The sequence below is a fragment of the Emydura macquarii genome, unplaced genomic scaffold (assembly GCF_026122565.2).
Source record: "Emydura macquarii macquarii isolate MOO-44397 ecotype Brisbane River unplaced genomic scaffold, CSIRO-AGI_Emac_v2 contig_1348, whole genome shotgun sequence".
NCBI classification, from domain to species: Eukaryota; Metazoa; Chordata; order Testudines; family Chelidae; genus Emydura; species Emydura macquarii.
The window spans coordinates 9,223,772-9,249,823 of NW_027131485.1; the positions used below are offsets into that span (position 1 = coordinate 9,223,772).

General features: G+C 51.7%; 1 protein-coding gene across 1 annotated transcript; it reads right to left on the reverse strand.

Annotated features, from left to right (window-relative positions):
- Positions 1–3,826: 3,826 nt before the first annotated feature.
- Positions 3,827–25,670, reverse strand: METRN (meteorin, glial cell differentiation regulator). The gene is made up of 4 exons (XM_067551501.1): positions 25,449–25,670; positions 10,735–11,162; positions 6,620–6,679; positions 3,827–4,143 (listed from the first exon to the last, which is right to left on the reverse strand). The coding sequence occupies exons 1-4, from the start codon at positions 25,535–25,537 to the stop codon at positions 3,827–3,829; spliced, it is 894 nt and encodes a 297-aa protein (XP_067407602.1). The 5' UTR covers positions 25,538–25,670.
- Between the last annotated feature and the right edge of the window lie 382 nt (positions 25,671–26,052).

Consider the following 26,052-nt stretch of genomic DNA (forward strand, 5'->3'; position numbering starts at 1 on the left):
GTTTTTGTTAATGTTCCCCCAGACTCAATTAGTTTAATTAGTGAGACAGGCCCACAGCCTGACCAGTGTCCCCAGAAAAAATCATGGATGCAAGATTGCTAGAAATCCTGATTTTTTTTTAATATGGTGTTTCAAAACCACAGACGACAAACACAGCTGTTTATTTCAAACCACAACGAGAAGTCTCACTGTTACAAACTATGCAGAATCAGGGCTTCCTTCTTTATCTTGCAAATAGACAGGATATGTACAAAAACTATTACAAAAAAATTACAAACATTCTCACAACTATTGACTACATCCTACAGAACGTCGACAGCCTGGCAGTGTTTTTATAGCTGCGGTGATGCACTTTATATTAAGATTTCAAATAAAAAAAAATGAAAACACACTTTACACATAAAGTTTAGTTTTAAAAAATATCACAAATTTGGTATCATAATTTTAGTGCACATATGGTGTCCTCACTCCATCGTCAAATATCTCTCCTCCTCCACCAGATAAATATTTTTTGATAGGGAGCAGGTCAGAATTATGTGAGCCATCACTCATCTGCCTAAGGTCCCGTCCACATTACATGTGAAACAATGGTGCTGTAACTCATCTCATTTAACCCTTTTACAACAGACACGTCTTCATGCTGCAGATTTTTTCACAGTGCAACCATGTGACAGATGTTTATGCATTCACACTTACCCTATGTTTATAGCAGTGCACTGTGGGAAAATCTGGGCAGCTCTCATGACACCTCAACAGGGTCTAGAGGAAAGGACATGCTGCAGCAGGGGACCAAAGCATGCTAGGTTGTCCAGGTTTGCCCAGCAAAAACTTATGAGCTGGTTGCAAGAAGACAACTGTATCCTGGGCTAGATCCTAACTGAGACAAATCTAGTTAGCTGCCATGATTACGAACGGAGTGGTAATGGCATTGTGTATGTAGACACAAGCCATGGTTAGAGTCAGATGTGCCACCAATGGGTTACAAACTCGATTGGAAGTTGTAGTGTAGACAGGGCTCTAGCAACAGTTTCCATATGGAATTAGGAGTTTGCTGATAGTTAACTGGTGTGACTGACTTTGTCTCAAACCCCCCTCAGCTCTGGCCCCTTAACTCACAATTTCCATTCTACAACTACTGAGCACCCCAAAGTGGATCAACGTAAAACGGAAACCCCGGACCGCCTCCTCACACACCCTGATACTCAAACCAAGAGACTGCTCTTCTCGGCAGTTGTCCAAGTTCCAACTGTACGTGACGCAATGATCTAGAAAAGAAGAGTGTCTTCTTTCTCTTGATGCTTAGTCCTATCTCCAATGACAGCAAGAAAGCAGAAGCTTGTCTCCTCCCGAGATCTTTGCTTCTCCCCAAATGCTTCCATCAGCAGCCTCCCCACTTTGCAGCACCAGTGGCAGATTAAGGCTGAAGCACACTGATCTGGGACCAGTGCATGGCACTCTGTTCTGCTCTTACAGATTCTCCACAAGGACTCCTCCCAATGTTGCAAGTCCATCTCCTACAATACACACAGGTGGTTGGCAATACCGCATGCTATCCTCGGTTGAGATTCCATCTCTCAGAAACACACAAGCTGCAGAAAGACAAACCTATGTTCCCCAGTCATGTCTCCTCCATGCACCCTGGCTCCTGCAGCTGCTCTTAGTTTGTGGTGTCTATTCTACAAGGGGCTTTTTCTTCACACACTAGTCTACCCAAATCTTCATTTTAAACAAGAGGGATAAATTCCTTAGCAAAGGTTTCCCTGGTCAGCCCTCACTGCTGTGCTACAGGAGTCGCACTGGACTGTGTCTGGACCACTTCAGGCTGAATTTCACAGAGGTTCTTTCCCACCCCTCTTGTCCTGTTGAGGCCTGTAGATGATGATCACAGACCAGAGACAGCACAAAAGTGATGATACAGTGGGGTCAACTTCTTTAGTGCAGAGATGAAGCCAGACTGGCACAGCAGATCCAAAGCCACCCAGTGACTAGAACTCAGAATCCGGATCCAGATCCAAATATGGTGGATTAGGCCCACTTCATTAAATTGATCCAACCCCAAACCCTGGCTCTGGATCTGAAGTAGAACTCCAGGGAAGTTTAGAGCCCATCAGCATGGGCCCATCTCTGCTTTAAAGTTTCCTGGAAGCTGTTTGGTGATTCTGCAGTTTGGGCGTTGGTGAAGGCAGTGACGATGGAGACAAATGGTAGAGAGATGTTGCCAAAGTCTGTGCATGGGGCTTTGAGTGAGGGCTGCACTGGCAGGAACTGGAAGAGCAGCTCGGAGCTTGCATATAAATTTACATAATGGTTTAATCAGAGCTAAGCTGCACACAAAGCCTAAGAGCTGCTTGTGTCTTTCCTTGCTGGCAGATAGAAATGACTTGTTGGCTGAGTTCACCACAAGCAAACCTCAAGCAGGTTAGCTTCCTCCTCCCCTGGCAGATACCGATTGACACCCGAATTCTGCTACCGTAAGTTAAATCTGGTGCAGCTCCAATGAACTCTCACCCAGTGTCAATGAGAGCATTATCAGGGCAAGATGATAGACACAAGACACCTTTGAGGACTCCATGGGGCATCCTTTTGGCAGCCAAGTTTAGAGCCAGGAACAGGCAAAACATCAAGCTGTGATCCATTAATGTACTTCTGCAGCGATTCATGCTCTCAAAAGACCACCCCGCAGGTACCCCCACCACACTCCGACTCTGCCCCGAAGCTACCTATCCCCCACTGCCCCCCACCTTCCCACCAGAGGAGGAGCTTCCATGCTATGTACAAAGCAATGCCGTCACAGTCCAACCCAAACCAAAACTAAATGGAATAAAAACAACTTGAGTTCTGTAGCACTTTAAAGACTAACACATTTAATGTTAGTAGGCATAAGCTTTCGTGAGCCTCAGCTCACTTCCTCAGTCTTTAAAGTGCTACAGAACTCAAGTCGTTTTTGCTGTATACAGACTAACACGGCTACCCCTCTGGAACTCTACTAAAGGGAATGTAAACCTGCCACTTCCTGGTCTTGCGTCCCTTAAGCGGAAACAGGGCTATGTTAGAACCAGACTTTGTCAGGGCAACACGGTCCCGATTCTACGAAGCACACAGGTGCCTAAAGAGCTGGGAAGATCTGGGCAATCGGATTGAAAGCCCTTTCTCAAGAGCTTTGCTGAATCAGCCCTATGGTCAAACAGGTGCAGTTAGAGAACGGCCCTTTTCTTCGGGCAGGGTTTTCACAGACAGGCTCCCCTGCCATCGGCCGGTTTTGCCAAAGCCTTTTCCACAACGAGTGGGTGTGTTTCAGTGCAAAAGGAGGCACAGACTTGCTCACGCATCGGTTTCCAGTTCTAGTGATCCATCATCTCGTCCCCGTGATCAGCCCATGCTTGGGCGGAACAGCCCCAGTATATCAAGACTTTGTCCTGCAGCAAAAGAGTTCAAAGCTTCCTTGGTGCTGGGCCTCTCCTGGCAATGAGTTTTGGGAGAGCAAGAATGACTTAGCAACCCTGGAGAGACTGGTTCATTTCAGTGGTGTTTTTGTCCCCCCCCCAAGCTGCTTGGAGCTGGGGTCACTGGAAGTCTTGCTCTCCATTAGTCAGTCCTGTGTGTGTTACTGGTCCCCACACAGGGAGGGCCAGGGTCCAGGTTCCTTCAGCACAGAGCAAGTGAAGCAGGAATGGAGACCACTGCAGGTTGGTGGGGGATTGGGAGAACTCTTGCTAGCCCCAGGCTGGTGGATGTGAACCCCTTGGTGGCACCATTGTTGCAGCTGGTAATCCCCCATGCCCAAAGGGCAGGCTGGATGCCCTTTTACACCCCCTGCCCTCCTCGCTCAGTCCAGCGAGACTTCGCAGGGGTTCTCATGAGCCTGGCGTGCATCCTCGTAGATGCGCCGGAAGTCTTTGTAACGGGGAGCACAGCTGAGCCATGCCTCCCCGAAGTGCAGGCAGCCTGTGAAGAGGAAACTGCCGGGTCCTGGTTTCACTCCGCACCGCAGCAGGGTGCGGATGCTGCCTGTGGATTTGCTGGATTTGCCGACGGGCTGGAACAAAGTGAACTTTTGCCGGTGAACGCGAGTGGCGCTCACGCTGATAATGGACTCCTGCATCTCGACATCGTTGGAGACGGTCCGGATGTTGCCACGAATGACTGAGGGAAAAGGTGGCAGAAGAGACACAATTACTCCCTGATCCAGAGCTGGGACCTGTTGCGCTGCTGTGAATTCTGCACCTGTGTCTGGGCACCCTTAGCTATCTGGGGAAAATTGACGAACTCTGGGGGGCACAGGTGGTCCAGGGGTCAGGCTGGAGACCTGGGCCCTAACCCTGATTTATTCACCCGGTCAGTGCACTTGCAGGTCCGCGTGGGGATTTGGTGCTGGAATAGCTGAAGGGACAATGGAGGGGCAGTATAGATTTGTAAGGCTAGAAGGGATCACTGTGATCATCAAGTCTGACCTCCTGCACAGAGAACATCAGCCAGGGATTTCTGCACTGAGCTCAATTAGCAGTGCTTTGAGGGGGGAAGGGAGGCTGCAGGTGAGGATTGAGGTTCATTGGTCAAAATAAGAAGGGGAGATACTCCGAGCAAGTCTAGGGGACAATGGCAAAAACATCCATGCCCTGTCCATGCCAGTGCCTTATCCTTCCTGCCACTGCTGGAGCTTCGTCCCCCCAAAAGTCTGGTATAGGATAGAGCTGAGTGGGTCCCTCTGTGCCAGTCCCGTTGGAATGCAGCAATTCTCACCTCCCAGATGGATGTCAAATGCTGTATTCCAAAGGGCTCGACCCTTCCCCCTCCCCTTCTGCTCTAGTGGGGAGTCACTCCGTGAAATGAATGGCTGGTAAGTTGAGAGAACATAAGAGAAAATCCCCCTTCACACAGAGGACAGCCAGCCTGGGGAGTGTCACTGAATCGAATACATAGGCTGGATGCTCATGGGCTTTTCTTAGTGTTTGCAGTTATATATTGACATAAAGGTCATGAAGCCTCATGCTTCAGGGCATGCGCTGATCACCTATGAGGGTCAGGAGGGGATTCTCTCCCCCCCCCATATTATGTATAATACTGCACAATTAGCTGGGTGTGTTTTAGTGGGGTTGGCCTTCTCTGAATCAGCAGGTATCGGCCTCTGCCAGACGACTTGATGGACTTATGATCTGATCTAGCGTGGCAAATCCCTTGCTCTTATGTTTGACTTCTTCGTTGCTGTGGCAACTTTGGACTGGGCAGCCGGTGACCCCTAACCCTCCTTCCCCTGTTTAGAGATGCAAATCAGGAGGCTAACAGAGCGTGCAGGAATAATTGGCAACTGCCCACTGTGGCGCAGCCGTGTGTGGACATTTAAATGGGAGAGAGGCCGGGCTCAGCTGCGTGATCACAGCCTGGGAGCGAATTCCTTGGCTTAGCTCTGTCAGCAACGCTTACCACAGGCTACCTGCTGAGAGTATTAACCCTGCCATGGCCTGGCCTGCCAGCTACAAGTCAGCTAATTAAGTGGCAGGAGTGAAGGGCAGCGGTTGGTTTGTTTGCCGTTGTCAAGCTGCCACACTGGGGTCTCTGTGATTTTGACATGAACTGCCCCTTGTTTTGCTCAGTGTTGGAACGTTCACACTGCAAGCAGCTCCCATGCACATGCTCTGTCAGGTCTGGACTATGCGCGCCTGGGGCTGGGGAGGAGCGGAGGAAAAGATGGCCCTTCCTTCCCATTTCAGGTGCCTGTCCCCTATACTGCAGAGGAAGGGGCTTTTCGGCCTTGGCTATGCTGTTGGATTTCTCCCTCTTCCTCTGTCTTTTATTTCTGCACCTATTGTTTCACTGGGAGTGGGAAGCCCTGTGGAATACAGGGGTGTATGAAAGACACAACACAGAGTATGTTAAGTGACAAATCTGCGGCCGGACAGCACTCCGGCGTTCACTCCGCTGCTTCCTAGAGCAGGCCAGAACATTTTTGACCAAATAACGTTTATTGAAATATGCAGTTTTGTCAAAGCGGAAATGTTTTGCAGAAATGCATTGGTTTAGACTAAGTTTTCGTCGGCAAGGGTTTTTTCGGTCCAGGGCTCTTTGGTCACATCTAACGAGGGAAGGGGACCCAGACCGAAAAGCTCACGTTTCTCATCCAAAAACAGATGCTTTGACATGATTCGGTTTAGCAAAAATGGGTGAACTGTTGTTCTAATGTGGAACAGAAACAAAGCTCAGCGCCATGTAAGCTGCCACAAAATGAAAGTGTGGCTCTTTGGACAGCTCTAGAATTTCCCAGAGATCTCCCAGAACTCTGGCAACGGTGGGAATAGATTTCAAGGCCGTTTAATCCCACAGGTTCCTTATCACTTGAGATACGGAAGAATCTCCTTAGCTGTAAGCAGCAGAGGGGCTCTGACACACAACTGAGCTGTTCTCATTCTCCCTAGTAGAGGCCAGTGGCAAATACACAATGCTATGTTAAGTGATGGCTAGCACAGGTCCTATCATGGGGACATCAGAAACTGGATTTTTTTTGTTCTAAGTTTCATTCCTGGATCCACATCCTGGATTCCTGGAAAATGAGCCTTGGGGAAAGGGAGAATGTGAAGCAGACAAGGGCAGTGGCAAATGCAGAAATGGTGGACGCCGTACTCACCAAAGTCACTGGTGCAAATGGCCATGAGGATCTCAGTGTCATTACACGGCCGGCATGCCCCTGCAGCAGCCAAACAGAGAAAAGTTAAATTAGATGTGAGTCCCAGTCCTCCTACCCGGATGGTCCTGGGGCGGGATGCTGGCTTAATCCCTTTTGTTTGCAGGTGCCACAGAGCCTCGCCATCTGGCCTCCCCAGGCTACCGTCTGCCTGCAGTTCTTTGTTCCCGCAAGGGTTGCTCTGCTGCCCCAGTGCCCTCTAGGGGCTCCCTCCCTTGGAAGCTGGCCTGGTGGAACGCAGCTTCCCCCTGCCAGTGGATACGGCCGAGAAATCACAAAGGTCCAGGGTCACATTCAGCGCTTTTGGATTTGTGCGAGGAAAGCTGCAGAGGCGACATGCTGTGGCTGAGTCAGGGGCAGCGGTGAATGCTCAGGGGAAGGGAGGAACAAGCTGGGGGTTCTGGTATGCTTGGTCCATGGGCTTCCAGGACGTGCAAGGGGCTCATGAGCCCTTGCAGGCAGAGGCCGTGAGTGTGGGGCATAAGCAGGGCCGGGCACTGCCCTCTGCGCTGAGGGACAGAGCAGCTGGAGCCCGTTGTGGGCAGAGAACGAGCATGGGCTGAAGTGGGATCCCGCTCGTGTTAATGAGCTGCTTAGTCCTGCTTCTGGGCCACTGTGTTCTCGGGAATCCTCTACGCGCCTGCCTTGCTCTGTCCTTGGTGCAGGCAGCACCTGCGCAGTGTCGAGCCCTGGGAGACGGAGATCACAAGTCCAGCTTAGTCCTTCTTGCTCGCTTCAGTCAAAACACAGCCACCCTGTGATGACCAGGGTCAGTGTTTGGGAGAGGGGACCCTTTCCATTCAAGCTTGGCTCCCTTTCCCCAGAGCTCTAGCTGCTCATTTCCCTCTCTGGCATAGTTCCAGTTTGGGAGACTGCATCCCAATTCCTTACTGCCCCAGGCTCTGCTGAGATAACAGCTCCTCCCATTGCCACCCGCCCCGGCTTTGCAGATGGCATGCAAAGGTCACCGTCAGCAAAACCGCTCCTTTCTCCACAGTGCAGGGCGGCTCCCCACTGAGCAAATGGCTGTGTAAGGCATTGTTGAGACTGCTCCATTGCCCCTCCAGAGAGCAAAAGGGGTTAAGAGATCGGAGAAAGCACAGTTCAGAATTGGTGGACTAGCCATCGGAGCCAGAAAAACAAGCCAAGGCACCGACTGCCCACCCCTCCTTCCCTGGAGCTCACACTCGGATCAGACTTAAGGAAGCCTTTTGCTGGGGTGCACAACTGTTTGAGCCGGGCTGCCCCCTTGGCTGAGGCTGTGGGGATGGCAGGTGCAGCAGGACTGATTGCTGTTCCTGCCTCTCTCTCTGCTTTGCCAGATCTCATGGGTTAGCCCTGCTTGGTCCACATGCCGCTCAGCCAAAAGAGGAATGCTACTTCACATTCATGTTTCTCAAGCATTCATTTATCATCACATCTCCCTTTCCAAGGACCCAGGGAAGCATTATCCCATGGGACAGATGAGCAACGGTGGCACAGAGAGATGAGGTGACTTGCTCAAAGCCACACAGTGAATCGGTAGCGGAGGGCAGGAAATGGAGCTAACCAATTTTTGACTGCTAGCTCTAAATTCGAGTCACTAGACCACACAGCTTCTCTGCATCATGCTCCCAGTGGAAGACCTCCTACACTTGCTTCATTTCTGTAGCCTGGTGCCACACCAAGAACACCCCCCTCAGGCAGATGTGTTCTGCCCCAGCACTGTACAGTACTGCAGTATCTTTATGGCAAGGGCTGTCTGGCAACATGCCAAGCTGTTCACCATGGCAGGTTGGGCGGTTCCTACACACACGAGTTCTGGTCCTGCCTGATCTCCAATTTATAATATGCATCCCCTCTGGGACCTCTGTCCATTGGCATCAAGTGGTCCCCGGGTCACAGTAATACCTAAGGAGCCAGATCAGGGCTTCATTGTGCTAGGTGCTGTATGTCTGCATAGCAAGAGACCACCCTGGCTAAACAGACAGGATTGATAAGGAGAGGGAGAAAGCTGGTGTGACTGCCCTTGTTTGACAGCTGGGGAACAAGGCGATTTAGTGACTTGCCCAAGGTCAGCCTCGGAGTCTGTGGCAGAGCGAGCAATTGAATCACCTCTCGGAGCGTGGTCTGAAGCACAGACAGTGCCCTTCAAGGAGAAGGCTGTTCTGTTGGGTAAACTCCCAGGACAAACTGCTGAGCTGGGAGATCAGAGCCCAATGTACTTCATATATGCATTAAGCATCTGTTAACCTAGAAACCCGTCCCTTTGAAACTGAACTGGTGGCAGCTGTGGGGGGAGCGGGGCAGGGGCTCCCTATCCATTCCTGGGATATTCTGAACAGGGCCACTAATGATATTTCTCACCAAGGAGAAATGTTTCCTCCACCCCAACCCCAGGGTTCTTTAATAGTTGGAAAGGGGGTGAGACTACACAGCGATTTACAGCTAGGGGCAGAGGAAGGCAGTGATGTTCTCCTCTTCTGTGCTATCTTTTCCCTAGGTCTAGACTGGAGATGGATCCGGGGTTTGGTTTGGGTCCAGATTTCCCTGGGGTTGGACGACCCCTATCACCGGTATGTCTCGCCCTGATTCAACCACTGCTGGGTGTTAGGCCTGAGAACCTAGAGCTGGATCAGAACTTTCCCGATCTTCGAGGTGCCTGGGATTCAATGGTCAGTTTCTGGCTTCTGCTGGAGACAGCTTCAGGCCATCTCTAGTCTAGAGGCTCCTGGACAAGCCCTTGTGGCAGGTGCTATTGTGATGGTTGAGGTATAAGAACCTGAATAGCTTGGACTAGCTCACCAGGCAGGGAGTGGTAAGCTGGCCTGTTGCTAGCTCTGTGGCAACATGCTGCTAATTCACCCCAGCCCACAGCTTCCAGACCTTTGGGCTATTTCCCTGATGTGCTGCCATCGGAGGCTGTTCCTCTGGCTGGACGGGGGAAGAGACCCATGCTGCAGGGCCAGGCTGCTTCCTTCCAAATCCCCTCTCCTGAAAAACCAGTCACACTAATCTTGTGTCAAGGGTTCCCAGGTCGCAGGGAGAGAGCAGCCATTGCCATTCCCGTGGAGGAGGAAATGCCTGGGTTGCCATGGCGACCAGGAGAGTCCCTTATCTCTGGGGTGGCTGAATGGCAGGGCTGGCCTTTGCCGGCCGCACACTGGACTTTTGTTAGCTCAGCCGGGGTGAGCTGGCGCTGATTAAACATGCTGATAGGAGCTGCTGGCCTCCTGTCTCTGCTCTGGGAACATGCTCAGGCAGAGGCTAGCTTGGCTTACCCTCCCTTCCTTGGCCCTGGTGGGACGCCCACCCCACAGAGGTCCTTTAGCGGCCAGAGGCTGGAACCTCCTGCGGCCTGGGCCTTGTTGCAGCCTGGAGCTTCAAGATACCCTAGAAGATTCCCACTGACCAAAGAGCTCCTGCCGTGTAAGAGCTGCCTGGGTCAGGCACTTCTATTGCTATCAATAAAGGGCCCACTCCTGGCGCCTGACTCAAGCAAAACCTCCTGTTGTCTTCATTAGTCCAGGGCAATTTTGCCTGAGTGCAAACTAAGCAAGGGCTGGAGGACTGGCCTGTTACTAATTACCCTGTGAGGCAGAGAATGGTATTCCCACTTTACGGGATATTCCCATCCTATCGGGTGAGGTAGGGACTGGGAAAGAGGGAAGCTAAGGTACAAAGAGGTGAAGCAATTTGCCCAAGGCCACACAGTGAGCCAGTGGCAGAATCAGGACTCGAACCCAGGCATCCTGGGTTCTTGTGCCCTGCTCCATCCAACCAACTCTCCCTCCCTCCCACTCTAAAAGGTTGCGCACAATACTAGAGGTTTAGCTGGCCCTGGCAGAACATGCAGTGAGGAATCTCGTCCTTCTGGCACACCAGCTTATGCCAGGAGGGCGCGGCTGTGGTGGATCTCACCCTCCTTGCCAGTAAGGGAGGAGATTGGACACATTCCTGAGAAAGTGACAGCCCTGGGCTGGGCTGGGCCAGGAGGGCATGACGAAGTAGCACTAGTAGGGGAACTGGTGAATAGGCCTGGCACCCCACGGAGCCAGGCCCGCACGCTGGCTATTTACCTTCCACGCTGAGGTTGCCGGAGGGCAGTGAGAGGCGAGAGTTCCCGTCGCCTCGCAGCTCATAGCGGAAGGCAGCGATTCGGCGGCTGATGTCCTGGTGCAGGGTCGACTGAAGGAACAATGCCACCTTCTCCTTGGGCAGCCAGCTGAAGCAACGCACCCTAGGGCGGAGGGAGACCTCTGCCTCAGACAGCAGCAGCTTCAGGATCCCGTCTCTCTCCAGATAGATCTGAGCTCCTCCGAAGGTGCTGGAGGGCTTGATACAGGCGGTGACCTGTTGGGGGCTCCTCCCTTTGCCCACACTGGTTGTAGGGAGGCGGGGGGAGAGGCTGAGGCGTAAGGCCCCGGCTGGATACAGCCACTCCAGTGAGCCCTCCGCACAGTGTAGAGAGATCTGCTCCACGCTGCCCGATTCCTGGGACAGGCCGCTGCAAGGGGAGAACAAACCCACGGGAGCACAGTTAGCCGGTACCAGGCTCTCCACCCCAGCACGCTCCAAGGCCACGTCAGCTCCGCCATATAGTAGCATTAAGCTAGCACCAACTGGCTACAGCTGACAGCCCTAACACCGCTGGCCCACGGCCCTGGGAGCAGGACATCGGCCCTGCTCCTCCAAGGAATCAGCAGGAGGTAAGCGCCGGACTCCCTTGCGGGAGCTGGGTCCCAGTGACGGGGCTGCTCCATGACGGGGCTAGACAGAGGGAGCGTGGCTGTGAGCCTGCTCCTGACTGCTCCACTTGTTTTCCTCCTCCATTTCTGGGCTGGCTTTGCTCCTGCTTGTCCGGGAGTCCCTGCTCCCCCACGGGGCCGCCTGCTCACTTCCTGTCCGATCCCACCCACTTGCAAACAACCTGCTCCAGGTGGAGATGGGCCTGAACCAGGCGCTGGCTTCCCCCTCTCCTTCAAACTGCTTGGCTGGGCCCCAGTTTTCTCTGGGGGCTGAACCCAAACCGTGGCTCGACCCCGATATTGTGGTGACGTTCAGACCAAGATTCAGACGCCAGCTCAGCGCTTGGGCCCCTTCTCTGCCCCCTGCCGAAGCAGCCCCACAGTCACAGGCTAGCCGGGACCGCAAGAGGAAGCTAGGCTTGCCACCAGGCAGGATTCCAGTGGAAATGAAGCTGCTCAGACCCCAGTGGCTTTGGGATGTCTAGTACATCAGCACGTCCCAAAGACGCACTAGCACACCAGGCTCTCCTTTACCCAAATTATGCCTGGTCCTCCCATGAGATGAACACGCTGGTTCTGTTTCACTAAGATTGCTCTGCTTTCTGACTGCCTGGCTGCCACCCATGGCCAGAACTGTCAAGCCTGGCCTCTGACTGGGGGGAGGCCCTTGATTTGGAGGGGTGTGTGTGATGTCTTGTACCTCGTCAGAGCTACTGGGTGGCAGCAGCTTCTAGAGATGTCACACATGGGTGCTCAGTACCTCCAGGCCCCAGGTGCCTCAAGAGGGGCACCCAAAATCCCTGGCCTCTGCTGAAACTGTGGGCCTAAGGGTATAGGGTATGGGGTTATTGAGTTTAAGGCCAGAAGGGGCCATCAGAGGATCTTGTCTGATCTCCTGCATGTCACAGGCCTCGAACACCACCTAGGAGCTGCAGCAGCATTGCCACTCGGCCTCCGCTGGTAGCTAGCCCTTTAACCCAGGGTAGAAAGGCAGCTTGACGCCTTATGCTGCACTTTTCTTCCTTCCACCTAAAAAGTGTGATGTTGGTTCCTGGCTTTTGCTTCCCTAACTGAGAAACCAGGATGTCCATACAGCTAATCTGCCTAGGGCCATGGCACACACACAGCCTCTTCCCACTGCGGGTGGCTCTAGACGGGATGCATCAGGTTGCCAGCCCAGCTCCACCACAGGCTCTTGTGGCATTGGTTGTGCCCTACAGTTCATGGCTGACAGCAGGCAGACTATAGCTGGTTAGATCCCCCTGCAGCAACGGTTAATCACTGACCCATTTCCTACCCACCAGACTGGTAGATTCTAGAGAGTCCACAATGGTTGCGATGTGGGTTGCCAAGAGTCCCTTATATCTTCATCTCTGTATAAGAAGATAGGGAGTGCAGAGTGCTGCAAAAAGCAGCCAGAAATGCCCCGGGTGAATGTAGGTGAGTCCTGCTTACTATTATTATTAATGCTGAATAATGATAATGATACTAATATTAGGAAGACGAGTTGGGCAGAGGTGCTAAGAAAACAGACCCTTATTTTTTAAATACAATATTGGCACCCCTATGCAGTGACCTGCCACCAACTCTTGTGATACCGAGGGATTTTTCTTAAACCCTCAGCTCCTGGATTCAAGTGATTATGTGAGACTCACAGCTTGCTGTTTTTTTAAAGGCCATTTGTATCCCTCAAGGCTGCAGAGCAAAGCTTGAAAACATTAAGCGAGCCCAGCCTAAAGGCTCAGAAACCAGAAGGCAAAGAAAAAGAACCCCAAATTTATTATTACAAAAAAAAAATTTCTTGATTTTTCGGGCCTGACTCTCAATTTTTGAATGCCTGGGGTTAGCAAAAGTCAGCCAGGGGGAGTCTTGCCAGAACTAAGGGCCTTTCCTTCCAGAGTAACTTGCAATGGATAGTATTTCCCTTCCTCAAAGGTGAACCCCAGGGGTTTGTTTGAGATGCGTGCAGTGGAGAAGGCTGGAGCCCCGTACAGATGGGCGTCCCCCTAAGAGGTGTCCATCAAAAGGCAGAGAGAGCTCTCAGTTGAAGAACGGCTGTGGGATACTGTCCTGTTGTCTTTTACAACTTAAAGCCCTGCTGTCTCCTGAATCCGAGCAGGGATTTACCTGCTTTTCTTCTGCTCTCACCTCTTGTGCAATAAGGGATTTGAGGCCATTCAGAGTAAGCTCAGTAGAGCAGCAGGGCTGCAGATGCTCACTCTGGAGAAAATAAGCCCCTGCTGCTCTCCTACGCTGTATCCATCCCTAGGCATGTGAAGTGTGCCCAGTATAACCACCGGGGAGTGCAGGGGGGAGTCACCCTTCCTGGAGGATGGCCTCTGGCCTCCATTTCTCTGCTCATGATGGGGTTTAGAATTTCTAATAAGCAAGACAGGTTGTATAGACCCATATCCACTCCTGGAGCCTTAGCCTAGCCCTTGCCTGCGATACAGGAACTCAGTGTCCTTCAGTGACAGTCCCCTGCAGTGAAGACAGCATTTCAAGGCTCCAGGATTGTATTTTGTATCTCATCTTTTATGTCTGATAGCCCTTCCTAGCTAAGGCTCTCCAAGTGCATTAAACAATCAAGCAGTTAATCCTCGGTCGTTGTCCCCCGCTATGAGGTGGTCAGATGGGGAACGTGAGGGAGAGAGAGTCCTGTGCAAGGTCACACCATGAGCCTATAGCACAGCCCAGGTAGCTCAGCTCCTGAGCTTGTTCCTGACCCACAAGACCATCTTCCTGTCTCCTTTTCTATCTAATGCAAATGAAGAGACATTAGAATCCCAGATGTGTGAACAGACTGGAGGCTAGGAGAGGCAGCATGGACTAATGGATAGGGCACCCAACTGTTCTAGCAGATGCTGTACAGGCACATAGCAAGAGACAGTCTCTGCCCCAAAGAGCTTGCAGTAGAGAAGACAGACAATGGATTGGAAAGGAAACCGAAGCACAGAGCAGGTATGTGACTTGCCGAGTAGCAGAGACAGGAATAGAACCAGGGCTTCTGAGTCCCAGTTTAGCGCCCTATCCATTCTACTTCCTGGTTGTTTTTAAACAAAAAAAAGGGTACTGTAAAATGGTTGTGTTTTTCTACAGTGCTTTCCATCTAAAACATTAGTAGGAGCACTGACAGCAGATCGAGGGACGTGATTATTCCCCTCCATTCCGCACTGGTGAGGCCACATCTGGAGTATTGTGTCCAGTTTTGGGCCCCCCACTACAAAAAGGATGTGGACAAATTGGAGAGTCCAGTGGAGGGCAACAAAAATGATTAGGGGGCTGGAGCACATGACTTATGAGGAGAGGTTGGGGGAATTGGGCTTGGTTAGTCTGCAGAAGAGAAGAATGGGGGGGGGGGGAGGGATTTGATAGCAGCCTTTAACTACCTGAAAGGGGTTCCAGGGAGGGTGGAGCTAGGCTGTTCTCAGGGTGGGAGATGACAGAACTAGGAGCAATGGTCTCAAGAAGCTGTGGTGGAGGTCTGGTTGGATATTGGAAAAAACTTTTTCCCGAGGAGGGTGGTGAAGCACTGAAATGGGTTACCTAGGGAGGTGGTGGAGTCTCCATCCTTAGAGGTTTTTAAGGTGCGGCTTGACAAAGCCCTGGCTGGGATGATTTCGTTGGGGTTGGTCCTGCTTTGAGCCGGTGGTTGGACTAGATGACCTCCTGAGGTCCCTACCAACCCTAATCTTCTCTTGATTCTATGAACTCAAAGCAGGCAGGGATATATAAAGAGCACTTCACCCCTGTACTGAAATACCTTTGATGTGAAACACAACAGTTTTTAAACTGTAGCGTGACTGTTTTCTGTTAGTTAAAGTCCAGACGTGCAGAAAACTGTAGCTGTGTCTGATTTAAACTACAGCTAAGATTTTGGAAGGCAAAAGCGAATTATTTGCTTTGGAATTTGGTCAGGACACGCTGCATTCTGACCAAGAATGTCAGAGATCTTTAATGAGGCCAAGTGGCCATAATCCTCGTTTTCCATCTTATCTCAAAGGTGCTAAGAGGCATCTACTGCAACACAGCACCCCCTGGTACCTAACTGATTCCCTGCCTTAACGAAGAATATTTTTTAGGTTTTTACATGGGGTCTCCCATCCGAGTACTTACCCAGCCCAACTCTGAGTTAGAGAAAGTATGTGCATTAAGCTAGTAGGTCTTGCAGTCTCCCAACCAGCAAGTCTTCTCCTATGTTCTATTCTAATACATGCCAAGTGTTTGAACAGGAAAAGGAAGATGGGAAATATCTGCCCAGATTGGTCCCCCAAAATCGTGAACCCGCAGCCAGGCCCAATAGCAATACAATAAAATCCATGCAGTTACAGCCTGGCAGGAGAAACTAGTTCTGATGCAGCTGGTCAGTCATTGCCTAGATCTTCACATATGAGCCATTTATTTGGAAACCTTTCGGGGCTACTGATGAGGTTAAATGTCTGCCATAAAAGCAACATCCAAGCTTTTCCAAAGTAGCTCCATAGCTTTTGGAGCAGTGAGAATGTGAGAATGTGAGTACTTCTCCATTCTTTGCTCTGTCACACTGGTAAGCAAGCAAAACTCACAGCAGGAGGTGACAGTCACTTGACCTGTTTTTGCTCCTTTGTAGTTAACTCATCTGTAGAAATGCACAAAGGCAAAACCACAGAGAAACAGAGGCTGCCACTGAACTCTCTGGGGGGTGTTTTTAAAGTTCCCGTGGTGCTACCATCTGTAGATCTAGCTCTCCTAGCTGAAAAGGCTGGCTCATGTCTCATAGAACCACAGGATGAGACGGGACTGCAAGTGTCATTTTGATTAACCCCTGCCAAGATGCAGGATTTATTGTGTCTCAACCATCCCAGACAGACGTTATCCAGCCTCCGTCAACACTCTGTGGCAAATTACCAGCCCTATGATAGGGGGTCCCCTGCTTTTCCCTCTAGGGGTGGGTCAGGGTGTTGCCTGTTGTCCCTGTTTCTGGCATTTGCCACCCCGGTAGTGCCCAGTGCTTGAGGCTGTGATTCTTTCCTCTGGGCTCCTTCCCACTCGGTCCCTTCAGCTTCTTGAGCTCCCTGCTCTCCTTCTCTTTGGATTAGGGGGTTGGGAGGCAAGCCTCCCTCCTAGTGTTCCCCTTCACCTGGTTCTGTGGTCTTCCAATCAGTTCCCACACTCCTCCCACACTACCACCAGCTCTCCTCACTTCCGCCTGTCTGACTGGAGCAGGGGTTTTAATTAGGACTCTGGAAGGGCCTTGACTGGCCTCCCGTGCTCTAATTGACCTGTAGTAACCTCTCCTCAGTCTACAGGGAACAAGGCTCTGATCATTCTGGGGAGTATATATCTCCCCTCGATCACTCTCCTACTGGGGTGTGAGGGAGACCCTGGTGCACGTATATCTGGAGTGCGCCAGTTTGCAGCCGCTATTCCAGTTCTTCCAGAACCTCCTCCTGAGGTTCTGGCTGCACTTCTCCCCCCACCTCTTATTGTATGCACACTCCATCCATGGCCCCACAAAGTCATGGGACCGCCTTGTCAACTTCCTCCTAGCTTTGGCCAAGGTGGCCCTCTACAAAACCAGGAAGAGGACGTTGTCTGAAGAGGTGCTCTGTGACCTATTTCCCTTCCCCTATCCCATCATGTATCTGGGCAGTGTTCCTCTGGGCCGCGTCTGCTGACTCCTTAGATACTTTTGAGGAGCAGGGGGCGCTGTCCGTGGTTCTCTGCTTGGTGTCCCCTTCAGGTTCCCTCTGTTTAACTCTTTGACCTTCACGCCTGTGCCTGTTCTCTCATTTGTTGTCCCGCAAAATTAGTTGAGTTCCAGGCTCAGTAGTACCTCCCCTTAGGCTTGTGCCTGCCCATGTCTCAGAAGCCAAATAGGCTTCTCCTTCTCCTGCTGCCTTCTGACCCTGCTGGATCAAATATCCCCTCCAACCCCGCTCAACACCATGGGGTTGGGCTACTTGGGGTGAGAGGCAGTACTGTCACGACAGGCTGTCAGCGTTACCATGTTGGCTTCCGGCCCTGTGCCGTACCTGGAAATGGAAGGGTTGCAGAGACGGGAACCATCTAGTCACTCTTGCATTCTTCTCCTTGTTTCTGTGCATCCCCTGGAGCGGGGCGTGGTCTGTCATGAGGGTGAACCTCCATCCCTTTAAGTAATATTGGAGAGTCTCCTTGGCCCATTTAACCACCAGACACTCCTTTTTGATGATGGCGTATCTCTGGTCCCCGGGGAGGAGTTTCTGGCTGAGGTACAAGATTGGGTGGTCCTCCTCCCCCACCATCTGTGAACAGACGGCCCCAGCCTTACCTCTGAAGCATCTGTTTGTAGGATGAATTCCTTGTCAAAGTCTGGGGCTATGAGCACTGGATGACTGCAAAGGGCTGTCCTTAAATCTACGAATGCTTCTTCTGCCATATCGGTCCACTTCACTATGTCCAGGCCCGAGCTTTTATCAGGTCTGTCACAGGCCATGCTCTGGTGGGGAAGTGAGGGATGAATCTCCGGTAGCACCCCATTATACCTAGAAATGCTCTGACCTGCTTTTTGTGGACTGATTGGTGCCAATCCTGTATTGCCTCTACTTTGTTCCATTGGGGTTTTACCAAACCTCTTCCTACTACATACTAAAGATATTTGGCCTTGGCTAGCCCTATCGTGTGCTTGAGAGGGTTTGTGGTGTGGCCAGTCCTTCTGAGGCTGTCTGCCCTCTACTTTTTCCCAGGTGCATCCCCCATTGGGGCTATGGGTGACAACATCATCTAAATAGGCAGTGGTATAGTTGGCATGGGGTAGTAGTAATTTATTCATTAATCGTTGGAATGTTGTCGGGACCCCATGTAGTCCAAAAGGGAGGACGGTGTCTTGGAAAAGGCAGTCAGATATAGAGAAGACAGTCTTCTCCTTGGCGTCCTTGGCCAGGGGAATTTGCCAGTAGCCTTTGGTCAGATCCAGGGTGGTCAAGTAAGGGGCCTTGCCTAACTGATCGACTAGCTCATCGATGCGCGGTATCGGGTAGGCATCGAATTGGGATATTTTGTTCAACTTCCGGAAGTCATTGCAAAACCTTAGGGTACCGTCAGGCTTGGGTACTAGGATGATAGGGCTGGACCACTGGCTGTGGGACTCTTCAATAATCCCAAGTTCCAGCATCCGCCTCACTTCCCTCCTGATTTCTTCCTTTTTGGTCTCCAGTATTCGGTATGGTTTTATCATCACCCACACTTCAGGGCTGGTGATGATATAGTGTTGGACTGCTGACATACTGCCTGGCTGCGTGGAGAATATGTCTTGGTTCTCCTAGATCATATCAATGACTTCCGTTGGTTGTTCTGGGGTTAATTTGGGGGATAGTCTCATCCACCCCTGTGGGGCGTCTGCCTGGGATGGCCTCCCCAGGTGACCAGGCAAGTCTCTCGGTCCTGCCAGGGTTTCAACAAGTTGATGTGGTAGATCTGTTCTAGCTTTCAGCAGCCTGGCTGCTTCACCTTATGGTCCACCTCCCTGACTGCTCCACTATCTCATATGGCCCTTGCCAACTGGCCAGGAACTTGCTTTCTGCTGTTGGCACCAGCACCATCACCTGTTCTCCGGGCTGAAATTGTGCTAACTGACGTTTTTTCCTGGGTTCGCTGTTCCTCCCACTCCTTCTTGACGATATCTAATATGCCACGAGGGTGGCATCTGTATAGTAACTCAAAGGGGGAGAATCCTGTGGACGCCTGAGGGACCTCCTGTATCACGAACAGCAGGTATGGTAGAAGGGCATCCCAGTCTTTTCCATCCTGTGCCATCACCTTCCAGATCATACTTTTGAATGTACGATTCAGCTACTCGACGAGGCCATCTGTTTGTGGATGGTAGACTGAGGTCCACAGGGCCTGGACCCAGAGCAGGGTACATGAATCCCTCATTAATTTTGACATGAAGGGAGTTCCTTGGTTGATCAGAATCTCCTTGGGGATGTGCACCCTGGTGAAAATCTGGAGGAATTCCTTTGCTATTGCCTTGGACTGGACTTGGACTTGGGACTGCTTAGGGGAATGGCTTCTGGGTACCGTGTGGTGTGATGACAAGTATACTTTGGTGGCCCTGTGCCGATCTCTCTAGTGTCCCCACTGGGTCCATGGCTATCCTTTCGACAGGAACTTCAATAACAGGCAAAGGCACTAATGGGGCCCACAAGTGAGGTCGGGGGCTGTGTAACTGACACTCTGGGCAGGATATGCAATAGCGTTGGACCTCTGCCCGTACTCCCAGCCAGAAAAACCTCCATCTGCTTCTAGATGTCCCCCAAATAAATGCCTGTGAGCTAGCCCTAACACTGTCCTGGTGTGTTTTAGTGGCACTACTTCTTCCTCCCATATCTGGGCTACCCAGTACAACAGATTGTGTTTAAGCACATAGTCTGGCCCTGGGCCTTTGGTCTTCCCCTCCATGGGCACGCCCTTTACCTCCACTACCTCTTCCCTCACACTTGCATATAGCGGATTGTAGGCTTGGTCTAGCCTGAAATTCTTGCATGCAGGACAGGTCTGATCTAACCCTAGGGGACTGACCTCAACTCTGCCCCCTAAGTTGCTCCTAGTGGTGCTGGGGACTGCCTCTGGGCCCTCACAGGCCTGAGCTGTCTCTTTTTCCTTCAGATGGGTCTTCCTACCAACAAGGGCAGCTTTCTGGTTCGCAACCAAAATCTAGGTCCCTAATCTTTTATCCGCCCTCCTCTCTTGCCTGGACGTCTGGAGTTTCCTGGGGGATGAAAACAAATCTGGGGCAAATTTGGCAAATGCTGGCACAGGGTTATCTGTGGTTGCCTCATTCTCAGTCCAGGGGTCGCTCTACTGGGAAGTCCCTCCCAATTAAGACCGGGTAGGAGAGCCTGGAGACCACCCCTGTTGTCAGCCTGGTAGTGCTCCCCTGGATCTCAATCCTGCCTGGGATTGTGGGCTAGAATGTACACGTACAGTGCCATGGACGCACATTACCCCTCTGCGTTTGGGCCAGGTCAGTTGATTTTCATAGAATCATAGAATCATAGAATACTAGAGTTGGAAGGGACCTCAGGAGGTCATCTAGTCCAACCCCCTGCTCAAAGCAGGACTAACCTCAGCTATATCATCCCAACCAGGGCTTTGTCAAGCCTCACCTTAAAAACCTCTAAAAGGATGGAGATTCCACCACCTCCCTAGGTAACCCATTCCAATGCTTCACCACCCTCCTAGTAAAAAACTTTTTCCTAATGTCCAACTTAGACCTCCCGCCCTGCAACTTGAGACCGTTGCTCCTTGTTCGGTCATCTGCCACCACCGAGAACAGCCTAGCCCCATCCTCCCTGGAACCCCCTTTCAGGTAGTTAAAGGCCGCTATCAAATCCCCCCTCACTCTTCTCTTTTGCAGACTAAACAAGCCCAGTTCCCTCAGCCTCTCCTCATAAGTCCTGTGCTCCAGCCCCCTAATCATTTTGGTTGCCCTCCGCTGCACTCTCTCCAACTTGTCCACTTCCTTTTTGTAGTGGGGGGCCCAAAACTGGACACAATATTCTAAATGCGGCCTCACCAATGCCGAATAGAGGGGAATAATCACTTCCCGTGACCTGCTGGCAATGCCCCTCCTAATGCAGCCCAATATGCCATTAGCCTTCTTGACAACCAGGGCACACTGCTGACTCATATCCAGCTTTTTATCCACCGTTACCCCCAGGTCCTTTTCTGCAGAGCTGCTGCCCAGCTCGTCGGTCCCCAGTCTATAGCTGTGCATGGGATTCTTCCTTCCTAAGTGGAGGACTCTGCACTTTTCTTTGTTGAACCTCATTAGATTTCTTTTGGCCCAATCCTCCAGTTTGTTTAGGTCACTCTGTATCCTATCCCTACCCTCCAGGGTATCTACCACTCCCCCCAGCTTAGTGTTGTCCGCAAACTTGCTGAGGGTGCAATCTACCCCATCCTCCAGATCATTAATAAAGATGTTGAACAAAACCGGCCCCAGGACCGACCCCTGGGGCACTCCGCTTGTGACCGGTTGCCAGCTAGACATGGAGCCATTGATCACTACTCGTTGAGCCCTATGCTCTAGCCAGTTCTCTATCCATTTTATAGTCCATTCATCCAACCCATACTTCTTTAACTTGCTGATAAGAATACTGTGTGAGACAGTATCAAAAGCTTTGCTAAAGTCAAGGTATATCACATCCACCGCCTTCCCTACATCCACAGAGCCAGTCACCTCATCATAGAAAGCAATCAGGTTGGTCAGGCATGACTTTCCCTTAGTGAATCCATGTTGACTGTTCCTGATCACCTTCCTCTCCTCCAAGTGCCTTAAAATGGATTCCTTAAGGACCTGCTCCATGATTTTTCCAGGGATTGAGGTGAGGCTGCCCAACTAATTTCCCTGAGACCAGTGTGACAGCACTCTCGGAATCCACCAGCACTATGGTCTCAATACCATTCAGTTTTACTGGCCTTGTGTACCCATGTAGGGTTGTTGCGACTCCTACCCAGCGATTAGGTTACATCGCCCCCCATGATCTCCCAGATTGCACCGCATGGGCTCCTCCCTGTTGGGGCACTGGGCTGCAAAGTGCCCCAATTACCCACACTTGTAACACTGGTACCTTTCCCTGGAGGCTGCTCTCTGCCTTGGGATATTTGGTCTTCCCCCCCATCCCTCTCCCCCGAAGTCCCCAGGTTCCTTTCTGGCTTTGGGCCATTCTTCAGCGTCCTTCCGCCCAGCCCCAGTTCTCTTGTGGTTCCCAGCAATCCAGGACCTTGGGGTTGGGACTGGCTTCCTGGTCCACCATGTCTTCTCCCCAGGGTCTGGAACAATTCACAGACTTCCAGCTGTCTCTCTACGAGGGCAAGCAACTCATCATCGGTGGAGGAGTCGTTCTGACCCACCCAGGCTCAGAGGTCTGGTGGTAACCCCTTCCTGACACCAGGAGCTCCATCAGCTTCTTGGAGTTTAGGGCCTTGGGGAGCAGCCACTTCTGGATCAGGTGGATCAGCTCAAACAATTGTAACCGTGGTGCCTTGTCCTCGCTATATCGCCACTCATGGTACCGCTGGGCTCGCACCGCCGCCGTTACCCTGGACCTGGCCAGGATCTCTGCCTTCAGCTGGGGGTAGTCTGCCGCAGCCTCCACAGTCATATTGTAGTAGGCCTTCTGGGCTTCCCCACACAGGAACGGGATGAGGATGCTGGCCCACTAATCTTGGGGCCAGGCCTCCTGCAGGGCTGTCCTTTCAAATGCCAGGAGATATGCCTCCACATCATCCTCCTGTGTCATTTTCTGCAGGCAGTTATTGGCCTGGATGGTTCGAGTCCTGTCATAGCTGCAGCTTAGCTCAGTCAGTGCTGGCTTACCTGCATCATAGCCCAGTCCTGGGCAGCCTGGCTTGTCAGCAGGCGATCAGTGTCCTGCTGTAGCCATACCACCTCCTGTTGGGCCACTGCCTGGACCCCGCTAGCCTCCTGTTGGGCTGCCTTGGCTTGTACCAGTGCCTTGACCACATCGTTCATCTTGGAGACAGGATGGTTTTGGCTTGTCCTGGATTATGTCCACTGCGCAGAATCCCTCCTCTGACACCATGTGTGGCAAATTACCGGCCCTGCAATAGAGGTCCCGCGCTTTTCCCTCTAGGGGTGGGTCAGGGTGTTGCCTTTTGTCCCTGTTTCTGGCGTTGGCCACCCCGGTAGTGCCCAGTGCTTGAGGCTGTGATTCTTTCCTCTGGGCTCCTTCCCACTCGGCCCCTTCAGCTTCTTGAGCTCCCTGCTCTCCTTCTCTATGGATTAGGGGTTGGAAGGCAAGCCTCCCTCCTAGTGTTCCCCTTCACCTGGTTCTGTGGTGTTCCAGTCAGTTCCCGCACTCCTCCCACACTACCACCAGCTCTCCTCACTCCCACCCGTCTGGCTGGAGCAGGGGTTTTAATCAGGTCTTTGGCAGGGCCTTGATTGGCCTCCCGTGCTCTAATTGACCTGTAGTAACCTCTCCTCAGTCCACAGGGAACAAGGCTCTGATCATTCTGGGGTGTATATACCTCCCCTCGATCACTCTCCTGCTGTGGCATGAGGGAGACCCTGGCGCACGTTTTCCTCAAGTGCACCAGGTTGCAGTCCCTGTTCCGGCTCCTCCAGAGCCTCTTGCTGAGGTTCTGGCTGCACTTTTCCCCACACCTATTCCTATATTCACACCCCATCCATGGCCCCACGAAGTCGTGTCACCTCCTCCTAGCCCTGGCCAAAGTGGCCATCTACAAGACCGGGGAGAGGAGGTTGGCTGAGGGGGTGCTCTGCGACTGTGGAGCCTACTTTCATTCTTCCATCCGTTCACGCATCCGGGCAGAGTTCCTCTGGGCAGCGTCCGCTGGCTCCCTCAATGCCTTCAGGAAGCGGTGAGCACTGTCGGGGGTTCTCTGCTTGGTGTCCCCTTCCAGTTCCCTCTGTTTGACCCCGTGACCCACACGCCCATTCCTGTTCTTTCATTAGTTGTCCCAAGGAATCAATTGCGTCCCGGGTCCATTGACTCCTCCCCTTAGGCTGGGGGAGGGGCCTTTAGCAGTGGATGGGCTTGTGCCCGCCCACTTCCCGGAACACAAATAGATCCCTCTCCTGCTGCCCTCTGACCCTGCTGTATCACAACTGCTATCTTCAATATTGGTACTTCAGCAATGCTTGGAGGCCCCAGTGAGGGCCCATTGTGCTCAGCACTGGGCCCACACAATGAAAAGGTGCTCCAGGCCACAAAGTAACTCTGCTTGGCAAACCTTGCTTTGTTCTCCCAGCAGAACAATGGTTGTGTTTTGTAAATGGCTCCTTGGCAAGGGAGTTTTGCAACCTCTCAACAGAATCACGTCAGAGAGAATTCAGCTACTGTGTTAAAGCAGGCTGCTCAGAGGCTTTTTCTTTTGAGGCTTTTGCTTGAGTTATTTTCCTAGGAAAGCAGGCAGTGTGATTCGTATGGAAAGGATCCACTGCTGCAGCATCAGATTTTATTGTTCACTATTGATATTATTATGAAGTGCAGAACAATTAAGTTGGAGAGGCCGGGGAATCAAGAAACTGCAAGTGGCAGAGATCTTTAACTCTCACTTGTCCCTAGAGCACTGCAGGGAGGAAGATCACGGTTTAATTCTAGGGGGCAGCTTGATTTCACCAGGGGGCATGCCAAAAAGATGAGGAAAACGAAACAAACTCCTGTTCTGTCACTTCTTTACTCCTTTCTCCCCTCCCTCCACCTTGCAATGAAACAACAAGAAGCCTGGAGTCCTGGGATGCAATAAAACAAGCAACAGACCAAGTCAAACCCACCACCACACAGGGACAAGCTGGGCGGGAGGGTTGATGTGGATGTAGAGACCATAACCTGTTCCGGAGGATACCAGATGCTGCCCCTCACAGAGAGATGGTTTGGGAGGACGGATGTTGTTCACTCAGGGTGGAATTAAGTTAAAACCCTCATAAGATTTCACCTAGCTTTGGGGGAGATACTTTCCCCCTCCAGTAGCAGTCTGCAGTAGGGGGGAGGAGAGAACAAAGCCACCACCTCCTTGGGAAAGCAATCTATTTTTCCCAGAGGTGCTGTGAAAGTTCAACTCAATTGACTAAAAACTGCAGCATAAGGATTGGAATTTTCCTTTTCTCAGACATAAAGGGGAAATTCAGCATTTCCCGGGGTGCAGGTTAGTGAGCAAAATGCAAACTTCTGGTTCAAAACTCCTCTCCTTTACACCACTGACTTCACTGACACCAGGGTAAGCGAGAGAAGAGACAGGCCCCTTCTCTTGATACAGCAGCTCACCTGGAATACTCGCTACCCCATCCATCAGCTCCTTTTTTTAGAGTGACACCCTCAGCTCTGCTGCACCAGCCTTTATTCATTACTGTACTACCCTCCAGCCACCCAAACTCCCACTGAAGACAATGGGCTGGAGGCTCTGACCCTGCCCTACTTAACAGAACATTATCTGAGTTTCTGGGCAAAGCGGATGGTTTCCCACCAGAGGGCACATTTAACACAGTGCGAGCTCTGGCGAGCTCATTTTTAACTGAGGACTGAAGTTCGTACCTCCCCCTCCAGCTGCACTGGTCTTCTGAGTAACTGCAAAGCACCGTATCCAGGACACCAAGGCAAAGAGCCCACAGCACCAAAGGCATCTTCTTTCAGTTCTCTTCGCCCAAGAAAGCAGAAAGAGGAATCAAATGCATGCGAGCAGATCCTTCCCCAACACCATGCTGGAATGTGCGTGGGGAGTTAACGCCTGTAGGTCCCCGCCATCCATCTCCCCAGTCCTCCTCCTCCGCAAGCGTTGTCAGGATGCAAAGCAGGATTTCCCTCCCTCCTCCCGCTACTCCGGAGTCAGGCTGCGATTCGGAGCCCGGGGAAAAACCGCGGAGATGAAAGTGACCAAGAGTCTCATAGTGAAACTGACTAGTGTGTCCACAGATTGCTGCTGGTCAGATTCAACGCGGGTGGACGAAGGGGTGACTGCGCGCGGGGGTGGAGGGGAGGTGATGATGTGTGATTCTCCAATCAAAACAGACCTCGGAAACTTTCAGCCAATCGGAGCCGAGAGAAGGATGGGGGTGGGCTCCCTTTCCCCCATTAACAAGTAGAATTTGAGAACAATATAATGAAATTAGAAAAAAAGAGTTAAAAAGCTGATTTGAAG

Bases quoted from the DNA above. Each gene is read 5' to 3' on its own strand.
- METRN (XM_067551501.1), bottom strand. From the start codon at position 25,537: ATGCCTTTGGTGCTGTGGGCTCTTTGCCTTGGTGTCCTGGATACGGTG. The intron at 11,163-25,448 runs GTACGAACTTCA...CTCCCCTTGCAG, and splicing joins CAGTGCAGCTGGAGGGGGAG to CGGCCTGTCCCAGGAATCGG. The intron at 6,680-10,734 runs GTAAATAGCCAG...TGGCTGCTGCAG, and splicing joins CGGCAACCTCAGCGTGGAAG to GGGCATGCCGGCCGTGTAAT.